Source organism: Cervus elaphus, chromosome 20, assembly GCF_910594005.1.
Source record: "Cervus elaphus chromosome 20, mCerEla1.1, whole genome shotgun sequence".
NCBI lineage: Eukaryota > Metazoa > Chordata > Mammalia > Artiodactyla > Cervidae > Cervus > Cervus elaphus.
The window spans coordinates 136,909,192-136,925,902 of NC_057834.1; the positions used below are offsets into that span (position 1 = coordinate 136,909,192).

The following is a 16,711-nucleotide window of genomic DNA, read 5'->3' on the forward strand; positions in this document are numbered from 1 at the left end:
CCAAAACATGTCTGAATTAACCAAAATCGGTGGAGTATAAATAACATACAAGTGACACACCTCTTTATCTACAAACATTATTTTGCTATAAACATAAACACATAATTGTCCACAGGAACAAATGAATTTACCTGTAATCCTATCCCCTTTATACAAGGGACAGGATGTTGCCTACTTTCTTCTAGTTTGTTTCTCAGAATCTTACAAACAAACCATGGTTTTATAAAATTAAGTAGCCTACATTTAAAAAAAAAAATAATAAGCTACCCCTGTATCAAGGGTAGTTTTCCACATGGCTTTTATGTTTAATGTGTTTAATGACCACATAACATCGCTACAATGATTCCAGTTCGCTAAACTATTTCTGTTACCGGGTGTTTACCTGACTTTCTTTTTTTTTTTTTCTGTAATAAATAAGACTGCAGTAAGCATTTTCCTGTATGATTTTTTGTGTCATTACATACCATAAGCATTCGATTAGCAGAAGTTGGAGCCCTCTGTTCAGGGACAGAATTGAAAATGTGACTGCTGACTCAGCCTCTGGAATTTCATGAAGGTGGGGTGATGGACAGGGAAGCCTGGCGTGCTGCAGTCCGTGGGGTCACAAAGAGTCAGACACGACTGAGCAAGTCAACTGAACTGGGGAGACTAAAGTCTCTCTAAATGCAGAGACATTCTCAAGAAGGCCACGCTCATGCTTGAGGCCAATAAGGATACCCTCTGGAACCTTTCAGTTTGGGGCTTTTCTTTCTTACAAGCTCACATCCCTCCACCGAGGGAGAAAGGAGAGGATGGGAAATCCAAACCAGCCTTCCTGGGGAGGGGCCGCCCCAGGGAGGGTCGGTCTGCTGTCTGCCCACGACCTCCTCCCTGGCTGGCCCCGCCCCGCGTGCCGGAATTACAGCGCAGCTGTCTACCCTGAGGTCAGTTGGTGTCCTGATCCGTCATCCGTTGGAAATGGATTCATGACTTGAACTGGATTTTCCCAGAGGCTACTCTTTAAACCAGCTGCCCTGCTGGCCCAGCAGTAAAGAACCCGCCTGTGAAGCAGGAGACATGGGTTCCATCCCTGGGTTGGCAAGATCCCCTGGAGAAGGAAAGAGCAACCCACTCCAGTGTTCTTGCCTGGGAAATCCCATGGACAGAGCAGCCCGGCGGGCTACAGTCCATGGGGGTCATGAAAGAATCAGACACGACTCACTGGCTAAACAACAACAAAGAGATGAAAGGAGATTCTTTCAACAGGAACCTCCTGCCGGAACCCTGACCTAGCAAGCCGCAGGGGACGAGCAAGGACACCTCTGGCGCTCAGGAGCACACACTCCTGGCCCCTCAGGTTCCACGTATGATTCTGTACACGGGGACTCAGGCACAGACACACAGACACAGAAGTGCAAACCCACATGACACACAGATATACACACGCCCACACACATACACCCAGACACTGATACACATGACAACATAGACAGACACACACATGTGCACACAGACACACAAAGGTACAAACACACACAGACTCACACACACACATGCACCCAGACACTGATATACATGACACATACACACAGACACACACATGTACACACAGACACACACAGGTACAAACACACACAGACACACACACACATGCACCCAGACACTGATACACATGACACACACAGACAGACACACACATGTGCACACAGACACACAAAGGTATAAACACACACAGACTCACACATGCACACAGCCTACAAACCACTCGGGAGTTTAAACCCCGACTCACGTGCTCCCCAGGCCTGGTCACTTCCAGCAAGCCTGACAGCCGGTCATCACAGGGTCCCCCAGGGCCCCGACCTGGGTCCCCCTTTCCCCCCCACTTCTGGTCATGGGGAAGACCTGCCCCCTCCCCAGGCAGGCTGGGCGTGGCCATGTCCCGGGGGCCAGGCAGAGGCTCGGCTCCAAAAGAAAACAGGTGAGAGGCAGCCTCTCCCAAGGTCAGGCCTCCTCCCTTCCAGAGAGGCTCCGGGGCAAGGTGCGCAGTGGTCACGTGGTCACCTGGGGCAGGGGGCCTGGCCTTTGGCGCGGGCGCTGCGGGAGCCTCTGAGCACCTGATGGAGCACCTGCCGGAAGTCCCGCTCCTCCCTGGCCCCAGGCCCCCACGGAGTTTCTCAGCTTTGTTGTGAGTCTCATTTCAGCACTGCAGATTTATTTCCCTCCGCGCCTTCCTCAAGCTGTGGGTATCTTTGTTGTGCTTGAAACTAGTAGCCCAGAAAAGCAGGAAGTATTTGGGTCAGAAGAATTCACTGCTGCCACAGACAGCTGGGAGCCAGCTGCAGGGGTGTGGGTGGGGACCTGGGTCTTTCCAGGCCCGCGGGGAGCAAGTTCCCTGGATGGGACTGAATTCGAGAATCCCTGCCTCCGTTTCCCAGCAGAGGAGGCCTCATGGATGATCAATACAAAATAAAACTGCATTTAGAATTCTGTGACCTATGGCCCCAGAGCCCCCAGCGACTTCCCCGGGAGCAGAGGGAACAGCCCCAAATCCACAATGCTCCCACCGCAGCCTGGAGTGGGGCCAGCGCAGCACCTCCGGGTGGATGGGGGCTCAGGGCCTGTGTGCCCGTCTGTCGCTGGGTAACAAGCAACTGCCACCTCGGAGGCTTACAGCACACATTTGCAGCCTCACAGGTTCCAAGGGTCAGGAGTCTGGACGCAGCCTCCGGGGTCCTCTGCCCAGAGTCTCACAGGCTGCGGTTAAGATGCCGTCCTTTCTGAAACTCAAGGTCCCCCATGCTCATGTAGTCTTGGTGAAATCCAGTCTTTCCTGGTGCAGAACTGGGGTCGCCTTTTGCTACTAGCTCCCTGTCGGAGCCAGTCTCACCTCTCAGAAGCCCCCACAGAAGGCTCCTGGCCAGAACCCCCAGGCCCTCTCACACGTGGCCGCTTGCTCAAGGCCATCAGGACCTCCCTCTGACTTCCAGACCCCCATCCCGTCTCACCTCATTAGGCCAGGCCCACCCGGCACAATCTCCCTTCCCTCAACTTGGAGTCAGTTGCTGAGGGACCCTAGTTACACCGGTGAAAATGCCTTCTTCACCTTTGCCATGTAGTACAACCTAATCTCCAGGGTGGCCTCATTGCATCCAGGTCCTGGGCACCCTTAAGGGCAGGGGATTATCCGGGGTGTGGACACCTGAGGTGGAAATCTCAGGAACCACCTGGAGTCCTGGCTGTCTCAGGACTTGAGCTAAAGCACACAGGGGTGGGGCACCCCCGTCCCACCCCCACCCCCCAGGTGACGCTGAGTGAAAGCGAGCCACTGGCGGGTGTCGAAGAACCTCCCCCGGGGCCTGGACTCAGGCCAGCCCCAAACAACCCTCCAGTTCTCACCTCGAGAAGCCACAAGAGGCCAAGACTCAGATGCTCAGGAGGGCCTGGGGGCTCATCGCTTCTGTGGTCTTGGGGTCACCCTGCACGGCTGTCATTCGGGTGGGTCTTTTCCCTGAAACCATGGGTTCCTCACACATAGACCTCGGCAAGTCACTTCCGCTCTCGACACCCGATTCCTCATCTCTAAGGTGAGGGGTTGGAGCAGATGGCTCCAGAGCTCCCTTCACCTCCAGCCTCAGTGACTTGATCTCAGCCCCAGGCACCCACACTTAAACCAGGGGTGCCCTTCCTGTGAGGGTGTGGGGAGTCAGGCCTAGGCACAAGCAAAGTCTCTGGTGGGCAGATGGAGACTTAGAACACAGACCTTCTGACTGCGAACCTCACCAGGACCTGCACGCCAGTCATCACTGCTTGTGGTGGAAATTAGTCAAAACTTGTACATAAGCAATGGCATGGGTGCATGCTCAATCGCTTGTCATATCCGACTCTATGCGACACCATGGACTATAGCCCTCCAGGCTCCTCTGTCCATGGGATTCTCCAGGCAAGAATCCTGGAGTGGGTTGCCATGCCCTCCTCCAGGGGATCTTCCCAACCCAGGGATCAAACTCACATCTCCTGCATTGTAGGTGGATTCTTAACCCACTGAGCCACCTGGGAAGCCTAAGCAATTTACTTGTGTGACCATAATTAATATTATTTTTATATGGCCATACCGACTTTTAACTTTCTTTCTTTGCATTTATCAACTTTCTTGTATGGACATTAACAGGGAAAATTTCTGCCACGCCGATTAATCAGGCCACAGATACAGGCACACACGGGCATATTCCCCTTTCAAAAGAAATGCAAAATTACAGGATTTTGGAGTTGAAGGGGCTCCTGGGGACCATCTGGCCCGAGCACCCACTGGCTGAAGAACACACCATTAGCACTGCCCACTGATTTTCCAGTCTCTGCTCAAATATCCATGTGGATTCTAGGTTCTAGGATTTGACATCCTGAGATGGTTCAAACATCAGCTTTTTGTAACTTTCCACCTATGTGTCCTCCTGGGGTCACTTGGCAAATACCTGACCCACTTCTGAATAAACATTTGTGAGATTTTTGAAGAAGTTATCAGGGCTTGTAGCCAACACTGCCAACTGCCTGCCCCAGCCCCTGCTCCTTTTGAAAGAACCCCATGGCCCAGATTATCCACACTGCTTACTGGTAGAGGTGCCTAGTGACCTGCTTTAGGCATCTGTGGGGGAGGCGAGCCTCCTGGCAGGGCTCTAGGTAAGAATCAACCTCATAGTGTGATAGAGATCTGAGACACAGATCTTCCAGACTGTTCTTTCCTCCTAAGGACCTTGAGATAAGCAGGCATGACCTCCAGCCTCACCTTGAAACCTTCACCCTCGCTTATCTCAATGGAAAATTCCAACAGGGGTTTCTGAGCACCAAGTTAAATTCCTCAGCTCAACAATCAGCTCGGCGTGTGGCCGCCTGCCAGGCTGGGCAGAGCAGAGGGGAGAGGCGCAGATGAAGCAAAGTGCTGCCCCGGGGCGCCCTGGGCTGCAGGACGGGAGGAAGGCGGCATCCAGAGAGAGGTCGCCCTGGCTCAGACCAGGTCCGAGAGGGGAAGAGGGCGCAGGCAGAGGAGAGCCCCTCGCTTGGCCAGAGCAAAGCGGGAAGGGTATCTGCAGGAGGAAATACAGACACATGGATGGACAGATGGATGAGAAACTTACAGCCAAGAGAAGGAAGGGCTGTCTGAGCTCCAGGAGTGTTGCGCACACATCATGAGGGCCTGGAACTGTGCACTAGGGGGCGCCAGTGAGTGCAGAGCACCGTGAGGGCCTGGAACTGTGCACTAGGGGGCGCCAGTGAGTGCAGAGCACCGTGAGGGCCTGGAACTGCGCGCTAGTGGGTGCCGGTGAGTGCAGGGTCTGCTATGGTTGGCGGGATAAATGGGGAGAGTCCTTGTCCAATTCCACAAAGACTAGAAGACGTAACAAACCAACGTAGCTTCTTTTTACTGAGCACCTACTATTCACCAGGCTCTCTGCTAAGCCCTTAACTCGAAATCTTTGATTTCACCCCTATCCGCAGCAACCCTAGATTGTGGGTCACTCCCCAAGGGCCTTCTGGGGGCCTTCTTCTGGCTGTGCCACCGTCACAGAGGAAGAGTCCATGGGGCCAAGGGATGCGACTACTTAAAACCTGTGCCAGCCCCGACTTCTAGATCCTGAGAATTCCCCAGTAGCCCCAAGCCTACCTCCCTGCAGGCCTCTGAGGGGCCTGTACCCCCCACCCCCCACCAAAGCGATCCATGCCACCAGTGTGTGCGCCCAGGCCAGGAGGCAGTGTGGCTGGAGACACGTGAAAGTGAAAGTCACTCAGTCGTGTCTGGCTGTTCGTGACTCCATGGACTATACAGCGCGTGGAACTCTCCAGGCAAGAATACTGGAGTGAGTTGCCATTTCCTCCTCCAGGAGATCTACCTGACCCAGGGACTGAACTCAGATCTCCTGGACTGGCAGGTGGGTTCTTTACCACTGAAAGTGAAAGTCGCTCTGTCATGTCCAACTCCTTAGGAGTCCAATGACTATACAGTCCATGGAATTCTCTAGGCCAGAATACTGGACTGGGTAGTCATTCCCTTCTCCAGGGGATCTTCCCAACCCAGGGATTGAACCCAGGTCTCCCGTATTGCAGGCAGATTCTTTAACAGCTGAGCCACCAAGGAAGGCAGAGACACAAGAAGGCTTGATAATTGAAGAGCTGTCTGTTCCCATACCAGAGATAAACACTGCCCCTCACCAGCACTGCCCCTCACCTCACTTCATTCAGTTCAAGGAGTTGCCATGTCATGCATATGCCTGATAAAACATACAAAATCCACCTGTACAACATAGGTTGTTGTCACCTGGCTTAAGAACCAAGGCCTCATTTCTTGTCTCAGGGGGACAATGTTTTTACTTCCACTTACACCACTTATTAATAAACATTTGGGGACTTCTCTGGTAGTCCAGAGGTTAAGAATTCACCTACCAATGCAGGTGATTCGGGTTCGATCCCTAGTCCAGGAAGATCATACATGCTGCAGAGCAACTATGAAGCCCGAGCTTTGGAATCGAAAGGGAAGCCACTGCAATGAGAAGCCCAAGCACAGTAACTAGAGAGCAGCCCCCACTGGCTACAACTAGAGAAAGTCCATGCGCAGGAACAAAGACCCGCGCAGTCAAAGACAAATAAATGATTTTTTAAATGATACAAATGCCAACACAGCAGAATCTACTTTAAAAACAAATAAGTGTTTTGAGTGCAGCCTCTGATGGGGGAACATTTATGATGTGAGCACATTTCCTGTCCCATCTTTCCACCATATACCTTCTGAAGTCTTCACCTTGTCTGCCTCCTCCCTTCCCCCCAGCCATCCACAGGGCATCTCTCCAGGCCAGCCTCATGGGGCTGACCTGGGAAGTGGATGGTGAGGTATGCAACTGGACAGGAAGGAAACGGGTAAGGACCCCCCACCAGGGCAAATGAGCCAATATATCTCATCCATACTTTAATTTTCAGCCTGCCTTTATGCTTAATGTGTCTCTCGTAAAGTTGAGTGTTAACTTTTTCATCCTGTCTGCCTTCCAGTTTAGCCTCTGGCCTGTTTACCATTAATACAATTATTGATACAGTTCTGCTTAAGTCTACCATCTTGCTTTTTGTTTTCTATTTGTTCTCTCTGTTCCTCTGTCATTCTCCTTTTGATTTAGTGAAGTACTATTAATGTTTTCTAGTCTCTCTTCTTCACTGTTTTTTTAAGTACCTTATTGTATGTTTCAGTTCTATGATTTCCATTTGGTTCTGTTTTAGAATCTCTGACTCTGTCCTGAAATTTGCCATTTCTTTGCCCATGATATGCATCTTTCCCTATAGACTGTCTGTTGTATTTATCATAGTATTTTAAGCTCCTCATTTACCAGTTCTGGTTTGTGGGTCTGTTTCTACTGACTGACTTTTCTGTGTTTTTCTTCACCATAGGTCACATTTTCCTGATTCTCCATTTGTCTGCGGATCACTGTGTATCAGACATTGTGAATGGTGTGTTGCTGAGACTCTGGATTCTTTCCCTGTGAAAAGTATTGAGTTGATTCTAGAAGGCAGTTAAATTACTGGTGGTTCCTCTTTAAACTGCAGAAACTGTGCTTTACACTTTGTTGGGATGGAAACTGATTTTGTTTGCCTTCAGTCCTAAGGTCAACCTTAGTCCTGTGACACGGTCTTTGCCCCTAAACTCAAGAACTTCTGGGGTTTCAAGTGGAAAGTCTGAGGGGTCCACCAGGCCCCTCTATTGAGCAGAAATTAGAGTCCAAGCTCACTGTTCCCTGCAGTGAGTGGGCAGCAGAGAAAATCACTGCTCAGCTCTTTAAACCATCAGGCATTGCCTTCCTCTGGGCTTCTGGCAACCTCACCTGGCATGAGCTCTTGAGGGGACTGCTATGGATGTGAGCAGCATTAATGTACAGTGTTTGGGGGCTCCCTTGTTTTTCAAGATTTCACCTCTCCATTCAACAACAGCAAGCATGTGTTTCTCAAGCTCACATGGAGCATTCACTGAGACAGACCACTTTTGTGGCCATAAGACACACCTTAACAGATTTAAAATGGTAGAAATTGTACAGTGTCTGCTCTCTGACCACATGGAATTACACTGGAGATCAGTAACAGAAAGATAACTGGAAAATCTCCAGATTTATGAAGATTAAACAACACACTTGTAAATAACACATGTGTCAAAGAAGAACTCTCAAGAGAAATTTGAAAATATTTTTAACTAAATGAAAATGAAAACACAACTTATCAAAATTGTGGGATGTGGTAAAAGCAGTGCTTAGAGGAAAATTTGTAGCATTGAATATATATATTAGAAAAGAAGATCTAAAATCAATACCTTAAGTTTCCACCTTAGGAAACTAGAAAAAGAAGAACAAATTAAATCCAAAGTTAGCAGAATAATTAGTAACAATTAGAGTAGAAGTCAATGCAATTGAAAATAAGAAATCAGTAGAAAAAGTCAAAGAAACCAAAAGCTGGTTCTTTGAAAAGATTAATAAAATTAATAAACCTCTAGCTGGGCTAAGAAAAATGGAAAGAAGAAGCAAATTACTAATATTGGAAATGAAAACAGGGACATCACTGAGATTTCATGGGCATTAAAAATAATAAAATGCTGCTATGAACAACTCTTTGCCCACACATTTGGTAACCTAGATGAAAAGGACCAATTCCTTGAAAGACATGATTTGCCAAAACTCGCATGAGAAGTAATAGATAATCTGAATAAAACTATATTCGTTATATTTAAAATTGCATTCATAATTAATAATTTTCCAAAACAGAAAGCTCCAGGCCTAAATGAGTTCACTTGTAAATTCTACCAAACATTTAAGAAAGAAATTACACCAGTTTTCTATAATCTCTTTCAGAGGATAGAATCAGGATAGAATCAGAGGAAATATTTCCTAATGGAAATATATTTCCTATGGGGCGAGCATTATCCTAACACCAAAACCAGAGACATTATAAGAAAACTACAGACCAATAACGCTTCTGAACACGGATGCAAAAATCCTCCACAAAATATTCTCAAATCAAATCCAACAATGTATAAAAAGAGTTGTACACCATGACCAAGTGGGATTTATCCCAGGTATGCAAGGCTGGTCAATATTCAAGAATTAGTTAATGCAATCCACCACATCAAGAAGCTAAGAAAGGAAAATCACACGATTGTATCAGTAGATGCAGAAAAAGCATTTGCAAAAGCCAACACCCATTCATAACAAAAACCCTTGGCAACTAAAATTTCACCCCTCCTTTTCCAGCCACCCTGGCCACCAAACTCCATCCTCCGACTTCTCAGACCTGTAAGTTCTAGCTGCCCCGCCCTGAGCAGACCGAGAAGAGCCCTCCGACGGTTCACACTCATGGGCATTTCATCCAGAGCAGTTCCCCTGCTTTCAAGGGTCAAGTCCCCTCCACTTGTTGCTTCGCAAGTCACTCTCCAGTGTCCTGAAACAATGGTTTACATTTTGGGTTGTTACTGGCTCTGTCATGCCTGACTCTTTGCGACCCCCTGGACTGTAGCCTGCCAGATTTCTCCATCCATGGGATTTCCCAGGCAAGAATACTGCAGTGAGTTGCCATTTCCTTCTCCAGGGGAATCTTCCCAGCCACAGGTCAAACCCAGGTCTCCTGCATCGCAGGCAGGTTCTTTACCATCTGAGCCACCAGGGAAGCCCATTTTACATTTTATCTTTGCTCTTGGTGGGAAGATTAGTCCAGGACAAGCTCCTGCACCGTTACTAAAACTCAAACACCCCTGGAATCACTTTTTACCTTCAGTTGTTGAACTGTGTTTGTTTAAGGGTGAAGCCTAGCTGCGGCTGGGCCATGGGGTGCTAGAGTTAACATATGTTCAACATCAATTTATCAGCTAGGAGCTTGGCTCCATACACAGGCTCCTTCACTTAAGGAGAGTCGAGACACTTCTAGAAACTGCTGCTGAGAATGTTTGTTTTTCTGGAGGACAAACTGGGAACGCTTCTCAATGGGCTTGATGATAATACAGCCTTTGACTCAGCTGCAGCCCCGCATGCAGAAATCACCTAGAATCCAGAGGGCAGAACTGAGGAAATGATTCAGTTCTTGAGCTCATCGGCTGCTTTTAGCTATACTTCATGCTGACGGTGAAATTACTCAGCCTCCTGCCCAGCCGGCCGTGGGGCACATGAGGCAGCCTTGGGGAAATGCAAAACTGGGACGATGGCGGGAGGGGGGACTTCAGCTCGATTTAGATTAACTTCTGAGACTGGGATGTGGGATTCTTAAATCTAAGAGTTGTCTGAACCACAGACCATTGGATTCCCTCCTTTCCCGGTGGTTCCTCAGCTTCCGCTGAGATTCCCTGGCTGCTCGCCCTAAGGACAAGGCTCTGGAGTAGACCTCCCCCAGCACCCACCCACCCGGACCTTCCCCAGTGCCGAGGCTCATCAGAGGGGTCACAGTCCACACCTGAGAAGCCTTGGGTGGCATGAGCACCACAGAGGCTGCAGACTGCTGTGTCCACGTCCTCAGCCAGGACAAGGGAGTAGGCGGCAAGGGGGCCAGCCAGGATGCTGTCAGTGACGTTCAGAGGGAGCCAGGCAGGACTATAGGGAGATCCAGATGTAGGGAAAACCCATCTCCTTAAAAAGTGGAGAAGCAGCGCTTTCTCCCCCCAAACATCATGTGGGCACGTTGGCTCCCTCTGCGGCTGAGAGAAGGAAGCTGCTTGAAGCCTCTCCCCTGCTTTGGGGGTTTGCTGTAGCCTTCACCACTCTTGGCCTCATAAAAGCACCACCTCCATCTCTGCCTTTATCTTCACAAGGCATTCTCCCTGTAAGAGTGTGTCTGCGTCCATCCTTCCCCTTTGATAAGGGCACTGGTCATGTGGGACCAGGGCCCACCCTAATGACCTCACTGCAACTCGATGACCTCTGTAAAGACCCTCTCTCCAATTTGGAAGGACTGATGCTGAAGCAGAAACTCCAGTACTTTGGCCACCTGATGCAAAGAACTGACTTATTGGAAGAAACCCTGATGCTGGGAAAGACTGAAGGAGGAGGAGAAGGGGACGACAGAGGATGATATGGTTAGATGGCATCACCGACTCGATGGACATGAGTTTGAGCACGCTCTGGGAGTTGGTAATGGACAGGGAAGTGTGGCATGCTGCAGTCCATGGGGTTGCAAAAAGTCAGACACAACTGAGTGACTGAACTGAACTCCAAATACAGTCACATTTAGGGGGCTGGAGCTTAGGACTTCAACATGCAGGTTCTGGGGGAACACAATTCAACTCATGACACCACGGACATCATAAATACTCTTGATCAACCCACAGTGTAGATTCTGTGTAGATCTGTCTCCGTGAGGAGCAGCTCAGGCGTTTGTCTCAGGCCTGGTCATCTGGGGGAGTCCTGAACGAGGAGGAGGCCTTTGGACTCCACGTGACTGTACTGACTTGAAGAGTGTGATTCACATCCAAGGAACACCAAGGGTTGCTAACAACCCCTGGAAGCCAAGACAGAGGCATGGATGCCCTCAGAGCGTCCAGAAGGGACCAACTCCACCCACACCTTGACTTCCAAGCCTCCCAGACCGTGAGACCACACACGCCTGTGGGTTTAAGCCCTCCAGGCTGTGGTGACTTGTTACATCGCTCCCAGGACATTGGTACAGAACTTAGACCAGCTCGTGCCCTTGGGGAGGTCAGTAGGCCGACACAGAACGTCACGCCAAGGCCGGGGCCCTCCTGAGCACGGCCCAGCATGTCTGCACGGGTCACACGCAAGAGCCCCACCTGGGCCCCAGGTGCCAGGGGCTGTGCCCAGGGTCTCCGCGGCAGAGGGAATGCTGGTGACACGAATGCACACCCCCCGGGTCACCTGTTCCGAGTGACTAAGACAGTTCCCTTCTCCGGTTAAGCATTGGGCCATGACAGCGGGAGCCAAGAAAGCAGACGGAGAGACAGAACGGGACCGTGGGGCCGTGACAGCGGTGGCCTTCTAGAGGGGTGGCGGGTTACCCCTAGCACCGCTGAGTCTCGAACCGCTTCAGTCTAGCTCCTGCGAGATCTGCTGTGCAGACAGAATTCCCTGCGGCAGACCTCCTGGTCACTCTTCACAACTGAAGGATTGGCAACACGGTGTCCCTGCTCTGCGGCTGGACTGGGATGGGGCGGGGCTGGGGGGGGCGTTGGGGAATGGAATTGGGGGAGGGGAAGTGGGGGGGAAGAGGGGGAGGGGGAGGGCTGGTGGGAAGGGGGAGGGGTGGTGGGGAGGGGAAGCGGGGGAGGGGGAAGGCTGGTGGGAAGGGGGTGGGGGAGGGGTGGGGGGAGTGGAAGTGGGGGAGGGGGAGGGGTGGTGGGGAGGGGAAGCAGGGGAGGGGGAGGGCTGGTGGGGGGGGAGGGGGAAGGGGGAAGGGGCAGTGGAGATGGCGGAGCTGCAGCGGGGAACGAGGGGCTGAGCTGGTGCTGTCACCTCCTGGGTGACAGAGCCCAGAGACCAGGCAGGAGTCCTCACCTGGAGATCACCTTCCCACCCCCAGCGGGGCGGGGCTCCTCACGGCCACCAGCTCTGCAGACAGGATGCCGTCTGGGGGAGCCCTAAGAGCAATGGGGCTCTTGCCTGAAGCTGGAACCCCCCCATCACCTGCTCCCCCTGGGGGCCAGTCTGGGGTCCACAGGGCCCCTACCCTGCCCTGCCCACTGCAGAGAGGGGAGTGCAGCTCGGCAAGTGCAGAGAGAGGCTGAGCCACAGCCCTGGCGTCAGAGGCTCTGACCTTTGCTGGCTGTGCGACCTTCGCAGGTCACACGACCTCCCTAAACCTCAGTTCATCTGTAAATGATGAATAAAGTTGGACCTTAGCCACGTGAAGTTGTGAGTGCTAACATGTCAGGTGTGGACAAGACCCAGCACGGAGCCTGAAACGGCAGGCACTCACAAGGAGACTTTGAAAACACTCTTTTGGTTGCAAGTCACCAAACCAACTCAAGCTTATTGGAATAAAAGGGATTTTGTTAGACATCTACTCATGTCTGGCAAAACAGAGAGCAGCCAGACCTGGACGGGAAGAGCTGCCAGCTTCAGGGGTCCTCTGAGTGTCCCCCCGTCTCCTGTCTGCTGCTCTGCCTCTCAGCACCCACAGCAGCCCATGGCTCTGGGACTGACAAGGGGGCAGCCCTGCCTGACCGTCAGTCCCTCCCCTGACCCACCCTGACTCCCCATACGGTCACCCACGGCCCGTCAGCTGCTGAGGAAGCTGGAGGAGGTGGGGGGAGATGGGGGGACCATGACAAACTTGGTGGAAAGAGGAAGCTCTGAGCAGAAGGGCGCCTCCTGAGCTGTGCAGGTACCCTGCAGAGCAGTGCCTGTTACTTTAATAATTATCATGAAGCTGCCTGCAGACTCCAGAGCTCATCAACCAATCTGTCTTATATTGTTTCAGCACCTCAGGGTAGATGTACCTAAAATGCATCCTGATTCCAGATTGTTCAGAAAGCCGCTCTGATGGACTGAATGCTTCTTCTTCTTGTTGTTCAGTCGCTCAGTCATGTCCGACTCTTTGCACACACCAGGCTTCCCTGTCCTTCACCATCTCCCAGAGTTTTCCCAAGTTCACGTCCATCACGTCAGTGATGCCATCCAGCCATCTCATCCTCTGTCGTCCCCTTCTCCTCCTGCCTTCAATCTTTCTCAGCATCAGGGTCTTTTCCAAGGATTCAGTGCTTCATATCAAATGGCCAAAGTATTGGAGCTTCAGCTTCAGCATCAGTCCTTCCAATGAATATTCAGGGTTGATTTCCTTGAGGATTGACTGGTTTGATCTTTTGCAGTCCAAGGGACTCTCAAGAGTCTTCTCCAATACACAGTTTAAAAGCATCAATTCTTCAGTGTTCAGTCTTGTTAATAGTCCAACTCTCACATCCCTACATGACTGCTGGAAAAATCATAGCTTTGACTATATGCAAATTTGTCAGCAAAGTGATATCTCTGCTTTTTAATATGCTGTCTAGGTTGGTCATAGCTTTCCTTCCAAGGAGCAAGTGTCTTTTAATTTCATGGCTGCAGTCACCATCTGCAGTGATTTTGGAGCCCCAGAGAATAAAGTCTGTCACTGCTTCCACCTTTTCGCCTTCTATTTGCCATGAAGTGATGGGACTGGATGCCATAATCTTAACTTTTTAAAATATTTGTACTCCCCAAAAATTCACATGTTGAAACCTAATCCTCAATGTGATAGTTTTAGGAGTGGGGTCTTTGGGAAGAGAATAGGGGATGAGGGCAGCGCCCTTACGAATAGGATTCTGGTTCTTGTAAAAGGGACTGCAGAGAGATCTCCCATCCCCTGCACCCTGAGAGCACACAGTGAACTGGGAAGCAGACCCCACCAGACACTGAACCTGCCCATGATCTTGGCCTTCCCAGCTGCCAGGACAGTGAGGAGTAAATTGCTGTTGCTATAAGTCACCCAATCTGCGTGCTCTGTTACAGCCCCAGCAGACAGGGCAGCCATGCAAAGCTCCAACAAAGACCCATCTCAGTGGATGAACCTCCCTGTTGCAATCTCACAGCCGGAAGGGCCCTTGGCCTCGGTCTTACCAGACACACTGTTCTCTGTTATCTCCTAAGTGGGCTCTGTGGATTCTAGATGTGTGATGTGTTTCCAGGACAAGATCTGAGGTCAGATGGGTCTGAAGTGATGGTTCCTTGTGATCCCTTCTTGGAGAGTCAAGGCACATTGGTACACAGAAGCCCCCACATTGAAACCAACATTTCCCCCATTTGCTGGAGCCCAGACACATTTTTCACGGACTACCTGTTAGCATGTTCTGGAATTAGTGGTCCAGGAAATGGACATGGGGGAAACCCACCCAGCTTGAGGCCAGCCCCTCCTCAGGAGTCTCTTTGGTGGGAGGTTTGTCTGAGGCTCTCTGCTTCTGCCACGGCGTCCCAGCCTCCCTCGGGGCCTGACCCCGAGAAGCCCCTTCCTCTGCTTGCCCTGTGACCTGCACCCATGCCTGCCCCCGGCCCTTGCCGTCCCCACGGTCCCCTCTGCTCTGCTCCCCCACAGCGCCCAGGCCTCCCAGTTGCCCTTCTGGATGCTGTGTCCGTGTCCCACCCACATTTCCTCCCAGAGCCAGACCGACTCCCGAGAGCAGGCTGACCAGCACGAGATGCAGCGGACACATCTTTTCTCTTACACAATAGATCTCAAAACTTATTCTCCATTCGGCTCCCATCACAACCCATCCCGTGTCCCCAGAACTGTGCCAAGACCTACAAGGGCCTCTAGAAATGCCCTCGGGGAGCTTACTGCAGAATGAGGAACGCCAAAGAAAACGTCACAAATTCAGTACCAATATAAACATTAAATGATTCATGTCAGCTACACAATAAGAGTATATGGGTCAGCCCCAGAGAATATGAAAGACACTCAGAATCATCAAAAACACTCAGCGCCCACCCTCGCCCACCCAGAGACGGGCAGCCGGTGCACTGAAGAGCCGCCGGCCTGGAAGGCCACACTGGTGATGACAGGTGCCTGATCTGACCCCGTCTCCCTTCTCCAGGTGTGCTGTGGGGGACCCTTCTCCGTAAGTCCTGCAGCCTGAGCACACAGTGGCCCTCCCCAAACGCAGCAGAGTGCAAGTCGCCTTCCCAGGACCTAAACGGGGGGCAAGTCTGTGGGGAGATTCTTTGCAGCAAGAATGGAAACTGGGAAGCCGCAACAAGCTCAGGAAGCGCTGTGATCGAACGTGAGAGAGGGTGTCTCGAGGACACCAGAAAAGGCTTCACCCCGGACACTTCCAAAGGGTGGAGGAGGCCCACTCACCTTGTTCCCGCAGGACACTCAGGAAACACTCACTGAGCTGGTGAGTGAGCGAGTGACCAGCAGGTGAATGAAAACCGCAAAAACAAAGTCAGGCTTTTCATCTGAAGCAAGGCCTCGCCCAGAATGAAAGCGCCGTGTGAATGAATGAATCAGTGAGCGAATAGACGCCCCATTTCCTTTAGGAACTGAAATCACTCGAACATGGAATATGCTGCAGTAATCTGAATGGATGGTTTTCCCTACAATACAATTATCAACCATCAGACAAAAGCAAGGTCTTGCTCTAGACTGGGAAGCGGAGAGTTAGGGATGTACTTTACACGAACACACACACAAACATATATACACTCATACTCACACGAGCAGACCTGTGCATGGTGGCCCTGTCGGTCTCGTCTTTGCTCGCTCTCAGCCGCACACAGACATGTCTTTGTCCCCTTATCTGGGCTTGTTCTGGAGGCTGTCTGTCCGTCCTTCCGGGACTGGCCCCGGCCCAACCTCAGCCCTGTCCCTGCCTCCCATGTCCTCCTCCTCCTCAAGGCCAGAGGCCCTCCTCCCGGGAGCAGGCCGCTCATCTCTGTCCTGTCAGGACAGACAGCGGCTTTGGTCAGCAGCTAAGGTCTGGGGCTGAGCAAGGATCCTGAGTCCCCTTCTCAGCATAACAGGATGGGGGGGTTCCCTGGAGAGAGACAGATGGTTCCTTCCCAGTTCTTGGCTGAGATCTCTGAAATAAAAGAGTAACGGGAGAAAAGCAAACTGAAGTTTAGTAACATATTTGTACTATGCTGTTTAGTTGCTCAGTCATGTCTGACTCCTTCTGATCCCATGGACTGTAGCCTGTCAGGCTTCTCTGTCCATGGGGATTTTCTAGGCAAGAACACTGGAGTGGGTCAGTGCCCTCCTCCAGGGGATC

The 16,711-nt window shown here is 51.2% G+C and overlaps 1 protein-coding gene and 1 long non-coding RNA gene across 4 annotated transcripts in view; one reads left to right on the forward strand and one right to left on the reverse strand.

Annotated features, from left to right (window-relative positions):
• The window catches only part of RAB17 (RAB17, member RAS oncogene family), a 39,098-nt gene extending 22,840 nt beyond the window's left edge, over positions 1-16,258 (reverse strand). Inside the window, exon 1 of one of the 3 annotated variants that reach the window (XM_043878862.1) lies at positions 16,167-16,258. Coding sequence is in view for 2 of the 3 variants with exons in the window: in XM_043878860.1 (XP_043734795.1) it covers positions 1,769-1,915 (147 nt within the window). In the remaining variant the exon portion in view is untranslated. Of the gene's footprint in view, positions 1-1,768; positions 2,147-16,156 lie in introns of those variants that run through there. The other 2 variants (XM_043878861.1, XM_043878860.1) reach the window with 2 other exon arrangements.
• Positions 2,077-7,569, forward strand: LOC122678244. Its single transcript, XR_006336048.1, has 3 exons — positions 2,077-2,164; positions 5,853-5,900; positions 7,402-7,569. It is a non-coding gene; the product is annotated as an uncharacterized LOC122678244 (long non-coding RNA).
• Positions 16,259-16,711: the final 453 nt, after the last annotated feature.